This window comes from Gekko japonicus, unplaced genomic scaffold, assembly GCF_001447785.1.
Source record: "Gekko japonicus isolate JY-2015 unplaced genomic scaffold, Gekko_japonicus_V1.1 scaffold702, whole genome shotgun sequence".
Lineage (NCBI taxonomy): Eukaryota > Metazoa > Chordata > Lepidosauria > Squamata > Gekkonidae > Gekko > Gekko japonicus.
Window position 1 is genome coordinate 791,373 of NW_015175377.1, and position 19,517 is coordinate 810,889.

The 19,517-nt window shown below is 41.4% G+C and overlaps 1 protein-coding gene across 1 annotated transcript in view; it reads left to right on the plus strand.

The window, feature by feature from the left end:
- Window positions 1–19,517, plus strand: part of PLCH1 (phospholipase C eta 1) — a 97,125-nt gene that overhangs the window by 66,938 nt on the left and 10,670 nt on the right. The window contains exons 14-19 of the mRNA XM_015425539.1: window positions 2,731–2,910; window positions 3,953–4,060; window positions 4,501–4,625; window positions 8,946–9,030; window positions 13,390–13,536; window positions 16,626–16,705. Of these exons, the coding sequence (XP_015281025.1) occupies window positions 2,731–2,910; window positions 3,953–4,060; window positions 4,501–4,625; window positions 8,946–9,030; window positions 13,390–13,536; window positions 16,626–16,705 (725 nt within the window). The remainder of the gene's footprint in view (window positions 1–2,730; window positions 2,911–3,952; window positions 4,061–4,500; window positions 4,626–8,945; window positions 9,031–13,389; window positions 13,537–16,625; window positions 16,706–19,517) is intronic.

Here is a 19,517-nt window from a genome sequence, read left to right on the forward strand (position 1 = left end):
TTAATTTAACTCACAAAGGAGAATTTTTGCTCACAAGACTGTGCGGCTTAGAGGGAACATTGGTCCCAGCTGACTTATGGCGGGGTGACCCCATAAGGTTTTCAAGGCAAGAGACATTCAGACGTGGTTTGCCATTGCCTGACTGTGTGTAGCAACCCTGGATTACCTTGGTGCTCTCCTGTCCACGTACTAATCAGGCCTGACCCTGCTTTGCTTCTGAGATCTGACAAGACTGGGCTGACCAGGTCAGGGAAGGATGCCAGTTAGAGCCAGATTAAAATCTCTGATGTGGTTGATAGTCTTTCCTGTGGAGTGCATAGTGTTGTTCCCTCATCTCCATCTGTCAATCATGGGTTTCCCCCCGTTCACTTTCAGAAGTTGTTTAAGTATCGACCCTTTCTCAAGTTTACATGATCTCTTGTCTTCTGCTCTCAAATTTGAAGAAGGCCCTTCTATCATAAAAGGAGACAATAAATATCCCCATGCTTCAACAAACACCACTGGTGAAGGATGCAGAATTTAAAAGGGACATGGATCCAATTTCCCCCCCCCCCATGCATCCCAAGCCAGAGAGGCACACAGCTGTGAATCTTTCAATGACATTTTTTTAAACAAAAAGGGTTGCCTATGGGGCAGCATGTATACAAACACCCTCGCCATGTAGAAATCATAGATCTTTCATTGTGTTCAGTGGATCTTTGTCTTTGTTTCCCTCCTTCTTTTTGAGCTTGCTCTCTGCCTCTTCTGACTGTTTGCCCTGGGCCTTAAGCCCGGCTGGCTTGTCTTTTGTTTCCTCATAATATAGCTTCCAGGCCATTCACCTCAGGAAGTGGCATTTCTGCATTGTAAGCGGCTTTTTTAGTTACACCTTTTTTACCTTGTCTGAGTTTTGACAAGTAATGCCAACGAGTGGCTTTCATTTTGTGAAAATAACATGTTTCTGCTGAGCAGCTTTAAGCCCAAGGAAGTGACAAGATTCTGCTTGAGGGCAGTGGTTAATTAGAGTAGCTGTCTGGGTGAGGCTGTCTATGTGAGGGCGATTGGGAGAAAAACAACACAAGTATCAAAGGTAGTTATACTGTCTCAATATTGTGACTAGGGCTACCAGTGTGCTTTCAAAGCTTGTTTCAGCCGAGGCTGGGTGGGTAGTGGAGTTCGGAGTCAAAGCGTAAGGCTACAAAACTCTGTGTCCAAAAGAATAGTGTTAGAACGCTAGTCAGAAAGGGACTGGAAAGCGCACTGACTGGTTTTGCAAGAAACAGTCCTGCCTAGGGGAATTAAGCGTTTGAATTATATGAAATGAACCTCCTGATCTGTAATCAGAGCCACACTATCTTACAATTTAGCACAAGCACAGCAAGAGTAAAATTTGGGACGGCATATAGAATTCTCCATCCTTAACTTTCCCCCCCCCCCCGGCCCCAATGACATATCAATTTAAAGTTAAGCACACAAATGCCATTGGTTTCAGTGAGAAATTAGTGGGACAAAACTGCTAGATTGTGGCCCAAGTTTCAAGTCTTTATGGTCTCTAGGCTGGACTTGAAATTACATCTTCAATGCTTTGTGAAATCTCAGGGATCTGATTAAGATTTCCAGTATACAAGGAGTGGAGTTTCAGTGCTTTTCCCCCTCCTTCATAACTTAAACAGATACATATGAATATGTGCTTCCTTCTTTGAATTAAACTGAAGTCTGTAGCTTGGATCCCACAGAGCACTTCCAGTGACAGAAACCTTTCCGTCAGCAAATATGATCTGTTGAATCCAACCCAAAGATCCATTTCTCTTCATACAGAATTCGAGTTAACCTTGAGATCTGAAAAAATTGGCTGCAGTCCTGAATCAGCGACAGTCTTACATATTCAAATCAAATCCCAGGAATCCAGTGTTGTTGTTTTTTAAAGGAACATCACTTTTTTTAAACTACCAATTAGCTGAATATTATTCCATATTATGATTCTAGGAGGAAGCATTACATTATACATGTGATCTATTTGACATACAGCTATAGATACCGTTGGAAAATGGCCTTATGGACATTTATTAATATGATAGTGAAAGTTATGTAGCTTATCTGAAAGGAAGGCAGGGATTTTTTGAAAACTTTTGCATCCCCAGAGTTGTTACCATTTTCAGTTATCAAATGGGCAACAGAAGAGAATCTGATGGGGGACATATCAGCTGATTGACTTGGCATTTGTGTTAATCTTCCTGTTTTGTTGCTTTGCACTGCAGCAACATACCACAGTAAAACAAAAAGTCAACATGTTCCCCCTACTGTCCATTCAGTAAAAACAGTTAGCTTCAGTTGGCCTAACTGATAACATAGACAAATCTGGCTGGCTATGTCTCATTGTTATACCATGTTATCCCTGATTGGCTAGGATTTTTGAAAAACACACTGTAGAAATGCATTAAAGAACGAAAGGTACAATTTGTCAGGAACATTTCTGTCTATTTGAAAGTCTGTTTTGCCCCAGAATTATTCCTCAGCAAAAAGATAGCAATTAGAGTGCTCTTAGATTCCCAGACCCTCTTTCCGTGAAAACAAGTTACTTATTAGGTTTTGATTTATTTAGGTTTTGTTATACCATATGTTCCCAAGGATTCTACAGTTAAATCTGTATTTGTAACAGAAGCATTTAAGCCACACATGGGAATGAAATCTGAAAATTTAATTTAAATGGTTATAACCCTTTCTAGCAATTATTTACTTTTAAATGTGCAGGTTCTTTTGGGAACGTGTTATCCTTCAGCGAAACAAGAGCTCACCAGGTTCTGCAACAGAAAGTAGAGCAGTTTATGCTTTATAACCAGAAACAGCTCACCAGAATCTATCCATCTGCATATCGAATTGACTCCAGCAATTTCAACCCTTTACCTTATTGGAATGCTGGCTGTCAACTGGGTGAGTACCCCTGATTGGCATGACATCTACAAGTCTTTTGACGATGTTACTTTGGCATCTTGATGCTGGCTCTTCACAGAACTACTGAAAGTGGGTTTATGATCATGCATCTCCAGCTGGCCAAAAACATTATCTGGTTTTGGCCACCACTGCTTCAATGCAGCTGTGACTTTGGCCTGCTGTCTCCTTGGAACCAGCAAGCGAAATAATCAGAAATTGGTAAGTCCAACCCTGGGAGATCAAGGAGCAGAATACTCTCTCCTATGCCTTTTTGGTCTGAAGCCCCAAGGGGAGTTGTTAGTGTGGGGGAGAGGCAGGTGGTTTACTATTTATTTCCCCATGTTCTTTCTTCCTGATCCAAGCCATTGGCTAACACATGACCATTAGCATATGACCCTCAGCTGCTTGAAAAGTTCTGGCAGTTTTAGGCTTCCTTGGATTAATAAAATGTGGGTGCTGGTCTATTAGAGATCTTTGTGCGATACCCTCTTGAACATTTAGCCTTATTACGTATATATGTATGTATGTATAGACACTGAGCTGCAGACTGGAAGGTCTGTAGCTCGCCAGTTCGAGACCCTAGTGTTGCATGACGGAGTGAGCTCCCGTCTCTAGTTCCAGCTCCTGCCAACCTAGCAGTTCAAAAGCAAGAAATTGCAAGTAGATAAATAGGTACCGCTTCAGTGGGAAGGTAACAGCGTTCCGTGCGCCTCGGCATTTAGTCATGCTGGCCCCATGACCACGGAAATGTCTTTGGACAGCGCTGGCTCTTTGGCTTGGAAACGGAGATGAGCACCACCCCCTAGAGTCGGATTCGACTACCTTTCAAGTAAGGGAAACTTTTACCTTTTAAACCTTTACAGACAATAGGCCAAAATGGCCCCAGTGGAGATACTGTTAGCATTTCCTGCATACTTTGTTAGATTTAGTTCTGTTTGTTTGACACCAAAGATCATCATCAAAAGATGGGAAAAGATATCAAGCACTGTACTCATAGAACCTGTTACTTTAATAATGATTTAAAAGAAATATTACTCCACAGTGGCGTTAAACTACCAGTCCGATGGGCGCTTGATGCAGTTGAACCAAGCCAAATTCCGGATGAATGGCAACTGTGGATACATCCTGAAACCTCAACAGCTGTGCAAAGGTAGTGTTATATGGAATGTCACAGATACTGTAACACTGCTACATTTTTATTATTTTATAAAACCACAATTCAGTATGTTCATTAATGTAGAAATGGCAGTTCTTGGGTAGTTATTGCATCATTCAGAAAAGCCAGTTAACTAAGCAGCAGAGGGTATTTGTTTACCATCATTTCATTAGATAATTAATGTAAATGTGGCGCTTGAAATCCAACACTATTGTACTGTATGCTTGAAGTACTTGCTGCCATCTAGACCAGCAGCTTAGACACCCAAATAGATAAATATGCTCTAATGCTCTGAAATTCATATAGTAAAAGTGTGAAGGATGGAGACTGTTGCAGTTAAATTCTAATTTATCTCACCCTCCATCATTATTGAATGAATGTGGGCTTTATATGTATGCATAAGATGTTATTCTCACATATTTATACCCCCTTAGGTACATTTAACCCATACTCAGCAGATCCACTTCCTGCTCTCCCTAAGAAGCAACTTATACTTAAAATTATCAGTGGGCAGCAGCTACCGAAACCTCCTGATTCCATGTTAGGAGACAGAGGAGAGGTAAAAATATTGGTGATGCATGGAAATGATATTGATCAGTACGGGTGAATGCCTAGTTTTTGATATATGAATATGCTCCTAATCATACCTCAAATTGCTTTAAGGATACAGTGGTTAACTATGAGTTTTTCCTCCTCCTAACTGCTATTTTAGCTACTGTTTTACATTTCTTGTTAATTTTCAAGATGCCTAAATGCAAAATATAGTGTTTATTATGTATTAATAATTTAGGGATATATTCCTAAAGAGAAATATTAAAAATGTAAAGGCAAATGGTTTGGCCTCTGAGCAAGAGAACCTCTCCTTTCTATTATTGTAGCTGGAAAACCTACATTGTCCTTAAAACATTTCCTTTTTTGAGGGGCATAGAACATTTGACCCTACTACCTCATTACTGCATTTTCTTTTCACACCCTTGACATTTTTGGAGAACCTGGGGGATGAAAAGATTTGTTAATAAAATTTGCTGCTCCAGCGAAGTGCAGCAATTATGGACTTATTCAAGCTTTTTGCTGTGGAATATGTACCAAAAGAGTTATATAAGGTAGGCTGTGGTAAATATTTTTTTTTTAAATCCTGATTTTCAGGGCAGGCAGGCAGACAAGTGAAACAAATTGCCTGTAGAAGAAATTGGGGGGGGGAGAAAACTTTTAAAGAAGCACCTGGATCAAGACCCGATAGTTTTTGCGTCACTCTATTGCACTGGACTAAATCCTGTAATCTCTTGCAACACCCCGACCATACCAATTTGTACTTATTCAAACCTGCTTTTTATTGACTACTGACTTTTTAACATAGAAGTTCTTTCACTGCAAGGAAATGAGTTCTGATGGATTGTACTTAGTTGTTATCTCTATTTTTAAATTTGTATTATTTATTATTTTGTTTCTTTAAGAACTTAAGTAGAGCCTACTTAAGCAGACTAGTGGTACATCTGGTCCAGCATATTGTTTCACACAGAGGTCAGCAAGTTGCCTTGGAGGGCCAAACAAGCAGCGCATAGAGGCCCAGCACTGGTATTCACAGGTTTGCTGCCTCTGTATATGGAGGTTCCCTTTACTCACCATGGCTGGTAGCCATTGATGGACCTCTCTGCCATTAACTTGTCTAATCCCCTTTTAAATACATTTTTGATTTTGCTAGCTGCATTGAGTAGGTGATTGGAAAGACAGAATATAAATTTGCTAATTAAATACACAGATTATACTAAGTGGTGTCATCTCCGTAGCATCTCAGACAGGATACTTTTTCAGTCCTATGTAAGATCATCTAACTGGAGATGCTAGAGATAGAACGCATGTGTAGATGATGATATTTGTATTATGTTTTTAAGTGTCTTATTTATGCCTAAAAAGATATTCAGTGAGGCTGGCACAAATAATATATCCTCCTGTTCATCCATTGATTGGAAGCAGATATTTCCTTGTTTTCCCGGACGTTTTCTGTGACCCTTGAAAAGGCACCAGTAGAGGAAGGGAACTCATCCCATAAGCCACATTGATTGGGGATTTGCAGAAAGGAGGAGAAACTAAGACCACACCTTCTCCCTCTTCAGTTCACAAAATGGCAGTAGGATTCAACCCATAATCAATAAAAGCGGTAGCCATCACAAGTCATAATAATGACAACTTAAAATATTTGAAACAGCAGGGCAACAGAAATATTCCAGGAAGCCATAATGAAACTGAACAGCTACAGAGAATAATAGGCCCTCACCTAACGAGTACATCTGAATGCTTGGATGCCTTCCTGGTTTGTTCCCAGGATCCTGTTGATTATTTTAAGTCTCTTGCTGTGAGAGATACTTTTATTTAATAAGTTGAAAAGTTTAAAATTCACATCCATACTGGGGGAAAAAGAAATAAAGGACACAGCATCTCAAAATTGTTTCATGAGATAGCAGTGACAATATAAAAATTATTAACACTGTGGGTTCCCTCAGTAGGGGGGGGGTGGATGGGGAGAGAGCAAATGAGAAGACTTCCTCTTCTATTTTGGAAATAATATCACAAATCTATTGTCCGACAGAATTCATTGCTACCCCCCTCCCCAGCTTCTCATTTTTCCTACAGGAAGAGGCATGTGTTTCTTAAGAACCGCAAGTCTAGATACAGAGCCTTGAATAATCCCATTAGGCCGAGCTGTTGCTATATACTTCTCCAATGTAGAAGGAATGTTTGTATTCCCTGGGCTATTTCTGCTTTTACTTAATCATTATAAGTTTGTGCAACCCTCCTTAGTTTCCAATTCTTGACATGTTTCCTCAGATGAACCATGGTAGTTCTGATGAATCTCGTTGAGTTCTTCCTGACATCTTGCAGAAAACCTCTCTATAAGGCCCCGGTCACACAGGCAGGAAACTGCAGAGGAGAAGTGTGGCTGTTTGCCCTGGGGCAAACTACTGCGCAGTTACGTGATCAGACCTCCTGTGGAGGTCCTGTGGAGGTACCGTGGAGGTTCCATGGCAAGGGAGAGGTGCCGATCACAGGACAAGCCGGCGCGCAACGAAGAAGCGCGCGCCGCGGCAAACTGTTTTTTATTTTTGTGTACATGACAAATGCGCATGCTCCGTTGGGTGCGCATGCGCATCCACAGAGACTTGGACAAAAAAAACACCTTATTTGCAAGGGGACATGGGCGGGCGCCGGATGCCACCGGAAACGCGATCAGACGCCCGCCCTTGCCCCGCAGTTTCCGGAAACTAGTACCTCCAAGGTACTAGTTTTTTGCCACGCAGTTTCGGCTGGAAGCCTCGGTTGAGCCACGGGAGTGCTACGCTTCCCAGATGTGCTGGTGAGATCGCGCCCGGAAACTCCGGCTGTTTTCCGTCTCACTTGTGTGGCTTCTGTTATGTGTGACCGCAGCCTAACATTTCCTTGAGTTTTTTGTTCTGCAGTTTCCTCCCAGCCTCCAATTTGCTCTCACACTCCGCTGTGCTGGGACTCTCAGGACTCAGCTGTTCTCCCAAGATTTCCGTAGAGATGCTTTGGACTTTAATTTGTATAATAGGAGGCTACTGTGGGGGCTTGTTGGTCTTTACTTAAGATGTTTTGCTGCCAACCGTTGGTTCCCCCTTTGATACATCAACTTTATACACAGTTGGAAAACTGGAGTTGGCACCTTTGATGGGGTAGAGATGGATATTGACTTATCCAGGTCATGAGAAAGCTGTGAACTGTTATCAATGTCAGGGATAGGAGAGGTTAAAATAGCATTGTAGGCTTGCGTCTTTAGCTTATAGTTGGACAGTAGACTCACAGGGAGAAATAAATTAAGAGGCTTGACTGAAGTATGAAGGAGCTGCGATGAGGTCTTCCATTTCTCCAATGTAGAAGAAATGTTTGTTTGTTCCCCCAAAAGAGACCTCCTCAGAGAGTGTGAGGATAAAGCTGTTCTATTTTATCTGGCACCTTGATCTTGTTTGAACTGATATGCAGTCTTTTGTCCCCATTTTGGAGTAGGCTTGGGTCATTGTCAATTGTGTTTAAAAAGGCTCCAGATTCAAGGCCATAAGTGGGAGGTTTCGTACTTGTAGTCCCTGGAATTAATGTCTGAACAGTTTTGTCTATGGAAGACTCTGGTTGTAAAGATTTCAAAGGAGGATAAAAATTTCCACATTTTCAAAAGTATTGAGGGAATTGTTGGCTGGTTGAAACTTAGAAGGACTCTTCTCCCAGAGGGAGTATATGGGAGACTTTCAATATGACAAATTTCTACATGCAGAAGTTTACTCAGGGAGTAAAGAATTTGTCTTTTATTTATCCAACATCCCCGGTTCACAAATTTATGTCTAATAAATAATGCAATTTGATGGTTTTACGATCTGTGACACAGCTTTATACCTTCTTCACTATTTGTTCCCCCTGCAGTGGAAAGCTGTATGTCCTATGTTCTTAAGCTAGGAGATTTGTTGTTTATTTTTTGTTTTAATTTTGTTTTAGTTGAGGGGGGTAAGGGGTGCAGAGGTTCTGGAATTAAGGTGTTGAACTTTTGCCGAAGGTGGTCAAGTTTATCGGCAAAGCTATTTAATTGTTGAAAAATAGTCACAACAGTTTCACCAGTAAGGAGACAGTAATCACATAAACTTAAGCAGAAAATTTCTTAGTGAGTCTTACTTATACCACCCACTTTCAATGGAATTGTCTTTAATCTCTTGGGAAGCTATGAAAGATACTTGATTAGTAGGTGTACAGATGATGGTGGGCAAGTTTAGACCACAAGCTGAGACTATTAATATCCTGCTCGTAATCTTATTTAAAACATTGAATATTTGAGATAACTGGTTTTTTTTCCTTTCTGTTTTAAAAATGTCTTGAACAGATAATTGATCCATTTGTTGAAGTGGAAATTATTGGGTTACCAGTTGACTGCTGCAAAGACCAGACCAGAGTGGTAGACGACAATGGTAAGACATGAGACCTGCAGTCTCTTTGTTAATTTGTTGTGCATTTAAGGGTTTGTCTACCAATTCCTTGTTTCCTCCAAAGTCAGATTTGACAATGAGACAGAAGCCCAAGTCTGATTGGGGCACCCTTGGTTCAAAGGTTGTTCCTCAGACCTTAACTTTGTTTTCCTTTTGTTGTTGTTCTTTCTTGCACCTTGTCAAATAGTACAGTAACAGATTTATTAACCAACTGGGGTTAACTGGCATGCCCAGAACTCAGGGTTCTGCCCAGTCTGCTCACATGCTGCCCTCTCGCTGCCAGGTAAAAGCTGTGTTAACCAGCATACTTGGTTAACCAGAAATCCCCATTCCTTGTGGATGCTGGTTAACAGCGCATTCACTGCCTACATTGGAACAAGTTTTCACATTATAAAAGGACTAGAAGTAGTATGTCACAAGAATCACCAGTGATACTGTCATATGGAGGACCATAGCTTGGGAACTTAAATTACAAGCAACTAGCTGTGATTGAGTTAAATAGAGACCTTGGGGACTCAAGTAACAACATACATTCAGCATTGTGGTGAGAATGAAATGTAACCCTATTATTGTTTGATATGCTTTCAAGCTACAAGTTGAAATTGATGGTTTATGACACAAGCTGAATGCATTATATTGATAGTGAAATTGATATTGCGTGTACTTTGAGAGGTATTTTTAATTTTAATTTTCACAGAAGCATTACATTATATTATATGGAGGACTATAGCACATGAATGGAATTCTCCATAGATATAGTTGCAGCCTGCCCATGGAAGGGAAAGATACAGAGATATGGTTATGCTCGGTCACCTTCAACCTTCGTCCCATCCCGAGATACATTTGTGTGTAGTCTCAGAAGTGTAACCCTTCTCCCACACTGACGTTGTGCAATGCCAGGTCCATTAATAATAAAACCAGAATGCTGCAAAATTACTTTGCAGCGCAAGAAGTGGACCTGCCACGTGTGACCGAGATCTGGGTAAGGGAAGGTGAAACAGCCACCCTGAAAGAACTAGTCCCCCAAGGGTTCTCAGTCCTTAATCAGTCCCAGACCAATGGCTGGGCCCCACCTTTTCCCACAGTGGGGTCCCAAAACAGTTTACATAATTTCCCTTTCCTCCATTTTATCCCCACAACAACCCAGTAAGGAAGGTTAGGCTAAGAATGTGACTGATCCAAGGTCACCCAGTTTGCTTCCATGGAAGAACAGGCATTCAAACATGGATTTCCCAGATCTTCTGCCACACTGGCTTCATTAATCTTTGGCTAAAGCTAAACTTTAATCTTCAGGGCTTTAACCCCCTTGATTCTTCAAGACAATCATCAATTTACATGGCTAAAGGCAGTTAGTAACAAGTTGGTGCGTTTGGGCTTTCCCCCTTATTCTGTCTTGGAAATGGGGTATGGGGCAGGCGAAACAAATTTGGAAGCAAAGGATGGTGGATAGTGAGTGGCAGACAGATTTAGAGAGGTCACCAAGCGACTTGTCTTCAGAAAGCTCTAGATATGTCATTTCACCAGCTGCTTATCTCTCCTAGTTGGAGATTCCTAGTTACAGGAAGGCATTCTCCCTTGCCAGATGTCAAGCACTCCCTTCTGCAGTTTTGGATGGGTGATATAAAAAGGCCCCCAAGGCAGATAGGCTATGCCCCGGTGGCTTGGGGGAGATCGAAACCACAGAACACATCTTAGTTCGCTGCTCTTTTTATCTAGAGATCCGTTCTAAGTTTGGTCTTCCCTTACTCAGTAGGTATTCTGGTCGACCAGACTCAATGTATGCTAAAATCATAGAATTGGAATGGACCTCCAGGGTCATCTAGTCCAACCCCTTGCACAATGCAGGGAATTCACAAATACCTCCCCCTCTACACCCACAATGACTGCTATTCCAAGTCCAGAAGATGACAAAAAACCTCCAGGATTCCCAGCCAAACTGGCCTGGAGAAAAATTGCTTCCTGACCCCAAAGTGTCAATCAGCATTTCCCTGGGCATGTAAGAAAGGGCCACAAGAACTAAGCATTGAGGCAACCCTTCCTGCCCTCAGCACTTAGTGTGAAGTTTTGTGTGGCAGCTTGTAAAATCCACCAGATACATATGCATATTGAAGAATTTTGATAATAATTTTACTTACTACTCATTGCATGTATTCATTATATGTGGGAGTTAATTTTTAAGTTTTTTCTTATCAATTGTGACTGCGAACCTTATTATGACTCATTACGATTTGTGCTAGTCAGTGACTATTGATTGGCTATCAGTGAATGATTCCTAAGGCACAGTCAGAGTGCATTAGGCACTTCTTAGAAGGTAGGAACTAGTCCTGTTGAAATCAATGGGATGAATTCAGTAAGCACCATGTTTGATTACTGTCACAGGAGAACTGAACTCTGAATACTTTGGGTTGGGTTGCCCTTTGTTTGCTTGACTGTCAAGGCTAAAATAATAAAATACTTGTTCCATATGGATGCAGGAGCTCCTGTAGCACTATGTTTCCCCCTCACTTCAGCTGAACTGCTCCTCCATTTAAATGGATTGGAAGCTCGAAGCCTATATACAGCTGCATATAAATGTCCACTGTGGTTGGTTATTTTGTCATCTTCCATTGAGCTGCATCATACTCTGTCATCATTCATTACTATTAAATAATGGCATGCATCCTTTGGCTGGCAAAGATCCCGCAAAATATTTCATAGGAATTGTCCTAAGGCTAAAAGAAAGCTAAGCATGAGTAATGTATACAAAGCCTGATGTTCTTTTTAGCGGATAAAGATCAGTGCCTTTAAATTGAAGCAGAATAGCCCGCTTAAGATTCCTAGATAAGGTGAAGAGAATTTGCTTAACAAGAGGTTGTAAAAAAAGGTTATGTCTCTCAATTACTCTCAATGCTAGAATCATAGAATTGGAGTTGAGAAGTAAAGCTATTCAAAAAAAGGGTTTTTTTGCTAGCTACCAGGATACTCAGAAGTATCTGACAGGCAAATGTAAAGTCATTTGTCAATTGACTACTGATTTTTCTTTCCAGTCAATGTCAGATAAGAAACAGCTGCAAAGCTTGGTTGAGCATGGTAACCCAGAGGGCAAGCACTAGGCTTCTGGTGATTGTCCCCCCCCCCCCCCAATATTTAAACTTTAATATTCTGTGCTGCGGTCAAACTGTGCTTCCATAGGAAGGAGACTGCTTCATGGTACCTCTCTCTTCCTTTTTGCCTGCCTGTCTTTATTATCAGTTTGTAGAAATAAATAAAACAGAACCTAGAACTTTTTGGAGGGTGTAGGACATTTTTGTGGTGCTTTGGCTACCTACAAGTGGCCTGTCCATAGGGATTGGACTTGTGCTGATTCCATTTGAAGGTTCCCTCTTCTATTACCTTCCCCAAGCTGCAGCTTCTCAGAACTGTTATATTAGTAGGAGAAAAGATACCACCTCTCCAGTCAAGCAACTTAAGCACCCCACCTGTGAGATTCTTATGAGCAGGGCAACCTGAGCAGCATCAGGCCCCGTGACAATGAACGGATAGTGCTGCCTGGAACTGATAACACCGATCTGGGACCATCACCATCAGGATGCCATCTTGTGACTGGAGACCTTTTTTGAGACTTCTAGAGCACCTTGTATTGTTATAAATTGACTAGAAATGATTGCTTTATTGTGTTTTTAACCGTTTTAACCATTGGCCTACGTGCCCAGTTTGTGAACCACCCTGAGCCCGCTCGCGGGGAGGGCGGGCTATAAATCTCACAATAAATAAATAAATAAATCATTAGCTGGCCTCACAATGGCAGTTGTGGCTGTTGCCTGATCATGGTGCTTCATAATGATGCTTGATAGGCAAAGGCAGCAATATTTAGATTTTTGGGTGATCTATTATTAGAAAGTTGATAAAATGGTGGTGCATGAATAACATAATTTGTGAACTGTTCCTGAGTCATTTTGCACTGCAGTTATTTCCCAAGCCCCATAGGTAAGGAATGTGGTAATATATTAAATTATTTGTTTGAATTTTAAGTAATGAATATCCAGTGGTGCAGAGTTTTATGGAGCTGCAGCAAGCTTTAACAAATGGTTGAAATTCCCTGTCTTTTTCTAAAGACGAAGGGCAAGGCATTTCCAAATTTTATATTCTTGGTAGTAGCAGTATTCTACAGACATTACTTGGCCCAGAAGAAACTAGTTCCATATTACAATAAGATAACTCTTGGGATTTCAAGATAGACATCCTGGATAGTTTGTTCAGTGAATGTCTAATTTCCCCGAATAGATTGTGATAAGAATTTGCACAGATGGCTACAGCCCCCGTTCCCCCCAAAAGCTCATGTGTGTATCTTTTACTTCTCAGGGTTTAATCCTGTTTGGGAAGAAACTCTCACTTTTACCATCCACATGCCTGAAATAGCATTAGTTCGGTTTCTGGTTTGGGATCATGATCCAATTGGACGAGACTTTGTTGGACAAAGAACTGTGGCTTTCAGCAGCCTATTGCCTGGTTAGTATTGTTTATTTCCATGTGTGTGCATCCCTTCATTAAAATAACTTTCTGAATGATTCTGTTATAATGAAGCCTCATAACCTTTGTAAAAATGCCCACTTGAATAATTCTGTTTTGCAGTTTTTGCAATGCCTTCCTTTTTTCATTTTCCTTTTTTATTTTAAGTATCATGAGCAATACATATATTCTATAACATTATCGGTATTTACAGAGAATACGGAATAGTTAACCAGTACAACAATTAATAGGAGAGTAAACATACCAGCTTGTTATACTAACTATCTGAGAGAGATAAACATGCATAAAACCTCATAGTATTAGCACTTCTATCAGATAAGAGTGGTGAAAAAACGATTCCTTGTTTGCTATAAATTCTATTACAGGGTACCACATTTCAATAAAATGAGATATATGAAGGCTATTATCAGTCTGTGACTGTTGATCTAATATTTTTTCCATTATGTAACAATCCCAAACATGCTGGTATCAAGCCAAGATTGATGGAGGTTTATTATTTTTCCATGAAGTGGCTATTACTGTCCTCGCAGCTGCCTATAGAAAGGCCATCAAATCTCGTCAAATTGAGGGGATCATAGTAGATTGCCAAAGATTCAGAAGCATTAGTTCAGAAGGGAAAGGAATTAGCCTGTAATTTTATGAATTTGAGAATGGACTAATCTCCAAAATTTCTTGATATAAGTACAGTCCCACCAACTATGAAAATAAGAACCTCGTTCTCCACATTTTGGGATTATTTTGGGATTAATATAATGTAGTTTTGATGGTGTGAGATACCATCTTGATGTTAAAGCTTGTATATTTATAGATTTAGACCTACGAGTAGAGGAACACCAAACCTTGGACCATTGCTTGTCTGATAAAACCCAGTGCAGATCTCTGTGTCAGGAATTTATGTAAGAAGGTAAGGCCATTCCATAAGGTAGCAGCCAAAACAGAGAATGCACATGTACAGGTGGTTGTTGATCTTGCACATTTGCAGGGTGGACCTGTAGAAGGCCCTCCTCAGATGAGCAAAGTTGTCCTGGTGGAGCATAGGGAGTGAGGCAGTCCTGCAGATATGAAGGTCCAAGGTCATGAAAGGCTTTGTGTGTGATAACCAGTACCTTGATTTGAAGCCAGTAACTGATGGGCAACCAATAGAGTGACTGCAGAATGGGACTAATGAGCATGGTCTGCCTAGCTCCTGATAATAACCAAACTGTGGCATTCTACAGCAACTGGTGTCGCAGAATTGACTTTGAGGAGAGACCTATGTAGAGTGCTTTGCAGGTCAGCTGTGTCAAGGCAGGGGGCCATCTGCCAGGCTCAAGTTGGTAGAGAGTATTTTTTTTGCAGCTGCAGTAGTTTACTTCTCCAGCAGTAATATTAGATCCACTATAACCCCTACACTATTGATTGAGTCAGTAAGGGTCAGCTGAATTTCATTAAAGGTGGGAATTGCAGTGTGCTTAGAAGTTTCCACCTTCCCAACCAGCATTACCTCCATCTTGACAGGATTTAATTTCAGTTTATCCTCTCTTAGCCGTTTAACTACAATGGTCAGAAAGTGAATGATTTAGGACTTAGAATCATACAGTTGGAAGAGACCATCTAGTTCAACCCCCTGCTCAGTGCAGGATCAGCCTAAAGTATCCCTGACAAGTGTTCTTCCAGCTGCTTCTTAAAGACTGCCAGGGAGGCGGAGGTTACCACCTTCCTAGACAGCTGATTCCACTGCTGAAGTATTCTTACTGTAATTTTTCTTCTACTATCCAGCTGGTACCTTTCCACCCATAATTTTAACCTATTATTGCAAGTCCTCTCCTCTCCTGCCAAGAGGAGTAGCTCCTCCTCTAAGCGACAACGTTTCAAATACTTAAAGAGAGCAATTTTGCCCTCTTCAACATCTTCTTCTCCAGATTGAACATTCCCAAGTCCCTCCTAGGGGTGTGCATTTGGATCTACTCAAGCCAAAAATATACCTGAAAAACACCTTATTGGTATTTTCAGGTATATTTCAGCATCCGAAGGATATCTGGGTTTTTTTGGGAAAATGGGGGGGGATCCCTGATATATTTGTGGTAGATCTGAAAAACAGTGGAGAGGCTGGAGCTCATTGCTCCTACCTCTCATCTGTTTGTTGGGCTTTCTACTGCTGTCCCTTTAAAGTTTAAAGGGGCTGCAGAAGTCAGCTCGAGGATCAGCTGAGCCAGGAGGAAGCAGAGTGCTCCTTGTTGGCTCAGCTTTGGGCTGGCTGGATTCTCTTGCAACCTCATATAAATGAGGCTGCATGGGAAGCCAGCCCGAATTTCCCCTGAGCTGGTGGAAAGCAGTCTGCTCCTTGTTGGCTCAGCTTTCCACTGGCTTCTCATGCAACCTCATTTAAACTGAGCTGCACGGGAAGCCATCCTTAAGATCAGCTTAGCCAGAGTGCTCCCTGCTGGGTCACCTTTGGGCTGACTTCTCATGCAGCCTAGTTTAAATGGGGCTGCAGGAGAAGCCACCCCTAAAATCAGCTGAGGCCGTGGGGAGACTGCTCCTCGTGGATCCGCTGTTTGTCAGGCTGTCTTCTGCAGTCCTTTTAAATGCCTCCTGTTTAAAGGGAATGCAGAAGAAAGCCTGAAAAACAGCTGACAGGGGGAGCAATCAGCTATCTTTTGCTGCTACTCCCCTCCCCCATTTTTTCTTCTGTTAGACCAGAAAAAACTTGGGATTTCCAATCCCCCCCCCCCCCCGATCCAAATACAATACCAGTACTGGGATCTGGGATTTTTCAGAAATCCCAATTTTTTTTCCAGGTCCAAACAGCAGCTTACAAGTGAACACTGTAAGACAAAATAATACAAGAACAAGTTCTAACAAAAGCAGCATAAGAGTAGTTGATCATAAAATCAATAATACAAGTGTCCATAAAATAGTTGCAAAAGGCTTTGCAGTTTGTAAGTGATGGATTAACTTTGGATTTGTTGACTTCCTCTTCCAAGCTGAATCCATTGACTTTTCTGGGTAGTCTTCCTGTACCTATGGGTGGCATCTTGGTTAACTGAAAAACACATTTTACTTTTTTTGTAACCCACTTTCTCTAGGCTATCGTCATGTTTACTTAGAGGGACTGACTGAAGCCTCTATATTTGTCCACATAACAATCAATGACATTTATGGAAAGGTAAGAGTGGGGTATGGGTTGTCCTGTGTGCGGGTGTGTGAAAATACTTCCTTGAAAGATTGTTTAAATGGCATGTGTCTAAACCATAGCTATGGTTGTAAAGAAAGCTCTTTCCAGAGTGGGTGATGAAATATGCTATAATTTTCCCCAAAAATAGCATCATAGGACAGCTTCCCAAACCATCCCACATTATAAGGGCAGTAAAAGCAGCAACAGTGTATTAAAGGAATGTGGCATTTTAAAAAGGGCAATACTTTTTAAGAAGGTGCATCAAATTTGAGCATCAAGCAGGTGTTCTCCAGTTCACTTCCTTCATTTGAACAGCCGAGGAAATTTATATTTTTCATCTAAGACAATTCCTGGTTGTTCCATATGCTCAGCATACTCTCTGTGTGCCTCTGTGTGTAGCCGTACTTGCTACTCACACATTCTCCATCACAGGAAGATAGATTCAGGTGATCTGAAGCAATACAACAAAGTTTGAGTCCAGTGGCACCTTTAAGACCAACAAAGTTTAATTCTGGGTATAAACTTTCGTGGGCTCATGGCATGTATCTAATGAAGTGTGCACGCACGCACACGAACACTTATACCCAGAATTACACTTCGTTGGTGTTAAAGGTGCCACTGGACAATGTTTATTTTCCATCACAGTCAAGCCTGACTTTAAATGCAAGGCAGAGCAAACAAAAGGAATTTACTTGTGCAGCGCTGCACATGGTATCCTCTTTTTTTAAAAGCACGCAGTGTTAATAAACCATCACTGTGCCCACCCAGATGACAAAAGTCCCTGGCATGCTAACCCTGCACGTGCAGACCCTGTGAAACCACTTAGCTGACAACATGCAGCAACATACAGGTAAACGTCTGTTTCCTTGCCCAGTGTCCTCTGTCCTTGAAGCACTGACTTCAAGGATCTACATGTGCAGCAGAATGCTGAGGTGGCTGAATGAATTGAACCCCTTCAGGCTTGCAGGATCACATCCCCCCCCCCCAGTGCTGAAAATTCTCCACGAACAGGAAACCAGCAGGCAGACCTAGAACTGTTGTCCCCTCTGTGCTTCCGTTTTTTCTTTCAGGGAGTATTTTAGCTGGTGGGAGAGCCCTCAACAAGTGATCTCCTCGACCGATAGTCTGAAGTGGTTCCTGCTCAGCATTCTGCCCCATCCCCATTCTCACCTCCTCCTCCTCCTGTATGTGTGGACCCCGCCCTTGCAATTTGCCTATTGCACTAGACAGCTGTTCTTGTCTCTCATGGTTTCAAAGCTCAAATGACTTGAGTTTACTTTTACATGATTTCTGAGCAAAAGCTGGACCTTAGTACCGTAAGCATTATGGACAAATAAATGACTTGAACTGCATTTGAATGGGACTGTGAAAAGTGATGTGCATCTCTGTGTTTCATGTTAAGCTGCCCCAAATTCTCACTGGCCATTTTCCCATTCCCTTTCAGTTTTGGGGGTACAACGTCTAAATGAACCGGCTCTTTTCTCTAGGCATGATGATTGCTTGGTATTGGCTCAGTGTGGTGCAACAATCTTAGCTGAGTTTGTTTAAGGGGAATTGTTTTGGCCCTTTTTAGTTGGGTTTTCAGCCATTTCAGAACATAAGAACGTAAGAGAAAAGCTGGCTTTGGTTGGGAGGGCGGGGTATAAATCTGACAGATAGATAGATAAATAAATAAATAGAGAAGCCAGTGTTGGATCAGGCCAGTGGCCCATTCAGTCCAACACTCTGTCACACAGTGGCCAAATATACCAGGTGCCATCAGGAGGTCCACCAGTGGGGCCAGGACACTAGAGGCCCTCCCACTGTTGCCCCCCCAACAGAGCTGTTACTATTTCCCTGTACTTCGAATGATGGGAAGTTTGAAAGCTTGCTTCAAGTTTTATTATGGCAAAGAAATCATTTCCTTGAAATAGTGTTTTTTTCTTGATTTTTCTGCCTTAGGGTAATTTTTAAATCATTCATAAAGCATTTGCCTAAGAAGATAGCACTTACTCAAATGATACTACTTATTTAACCTATAGGTTTTAAGTAGAAGATGATAGCACAACCAGGAAAAGGCAGCATGAGCAATATAAATGCATAAGCTTCAAGGAATCATAGGATGGGAAAATAATTTGAAAATCCTTCCAAAATCTCCTTGTCCAGGATTCTCTGGGCTGTCAGGATCTTGAGCAGGCCCATTCCTCCCGTGCTGCTGTCAGTACTTTATCTCTTTGGGAGTGTTTTTAGAACTTTTTGGGGCATTTTTAAAAAGAGTTTTTCTTGTCTTTACCAAGCCATACCTTCCTGCATATGTGGGAAGTCCCTGTGGAGGTAGAGAGCAATACATTGTGCTGTATTTGTCACAAACACAAAACTAACCAGGAAGGAAGAGTGTAAATCTAGAAATGAAAAGGTGGAAATTCTTCCAAAACTTTTAAAGACAAATAATGATACTCATAGGAATATATAAAATATATAAACACATACAGCACGTCAAAAGAATGTAATGCACACCACATAGTCACACAAATCACAGAATGATGATTCTTAAAGTAATACGATCCAAAATAGTCCACAAGCACAAGCTCTCCTAGAGGCAATAACAGTCCATAGAGAAAGTACTGTCCAATATACCCCAGCGGTATCGTACGTAATATTAAGACCATTTCAAAGACAATCCTTGATCAAAGGTATAGTGAGTCAATATAGGCACAATGACCATGCACAAATCAAAATGCTGTTTTGTATTAAGTGGACTCCAAGGCCTCTTGGCAAATTCACAACTCAGTGGTATCAAATCTAGCAGGCAAAAATACTGTAA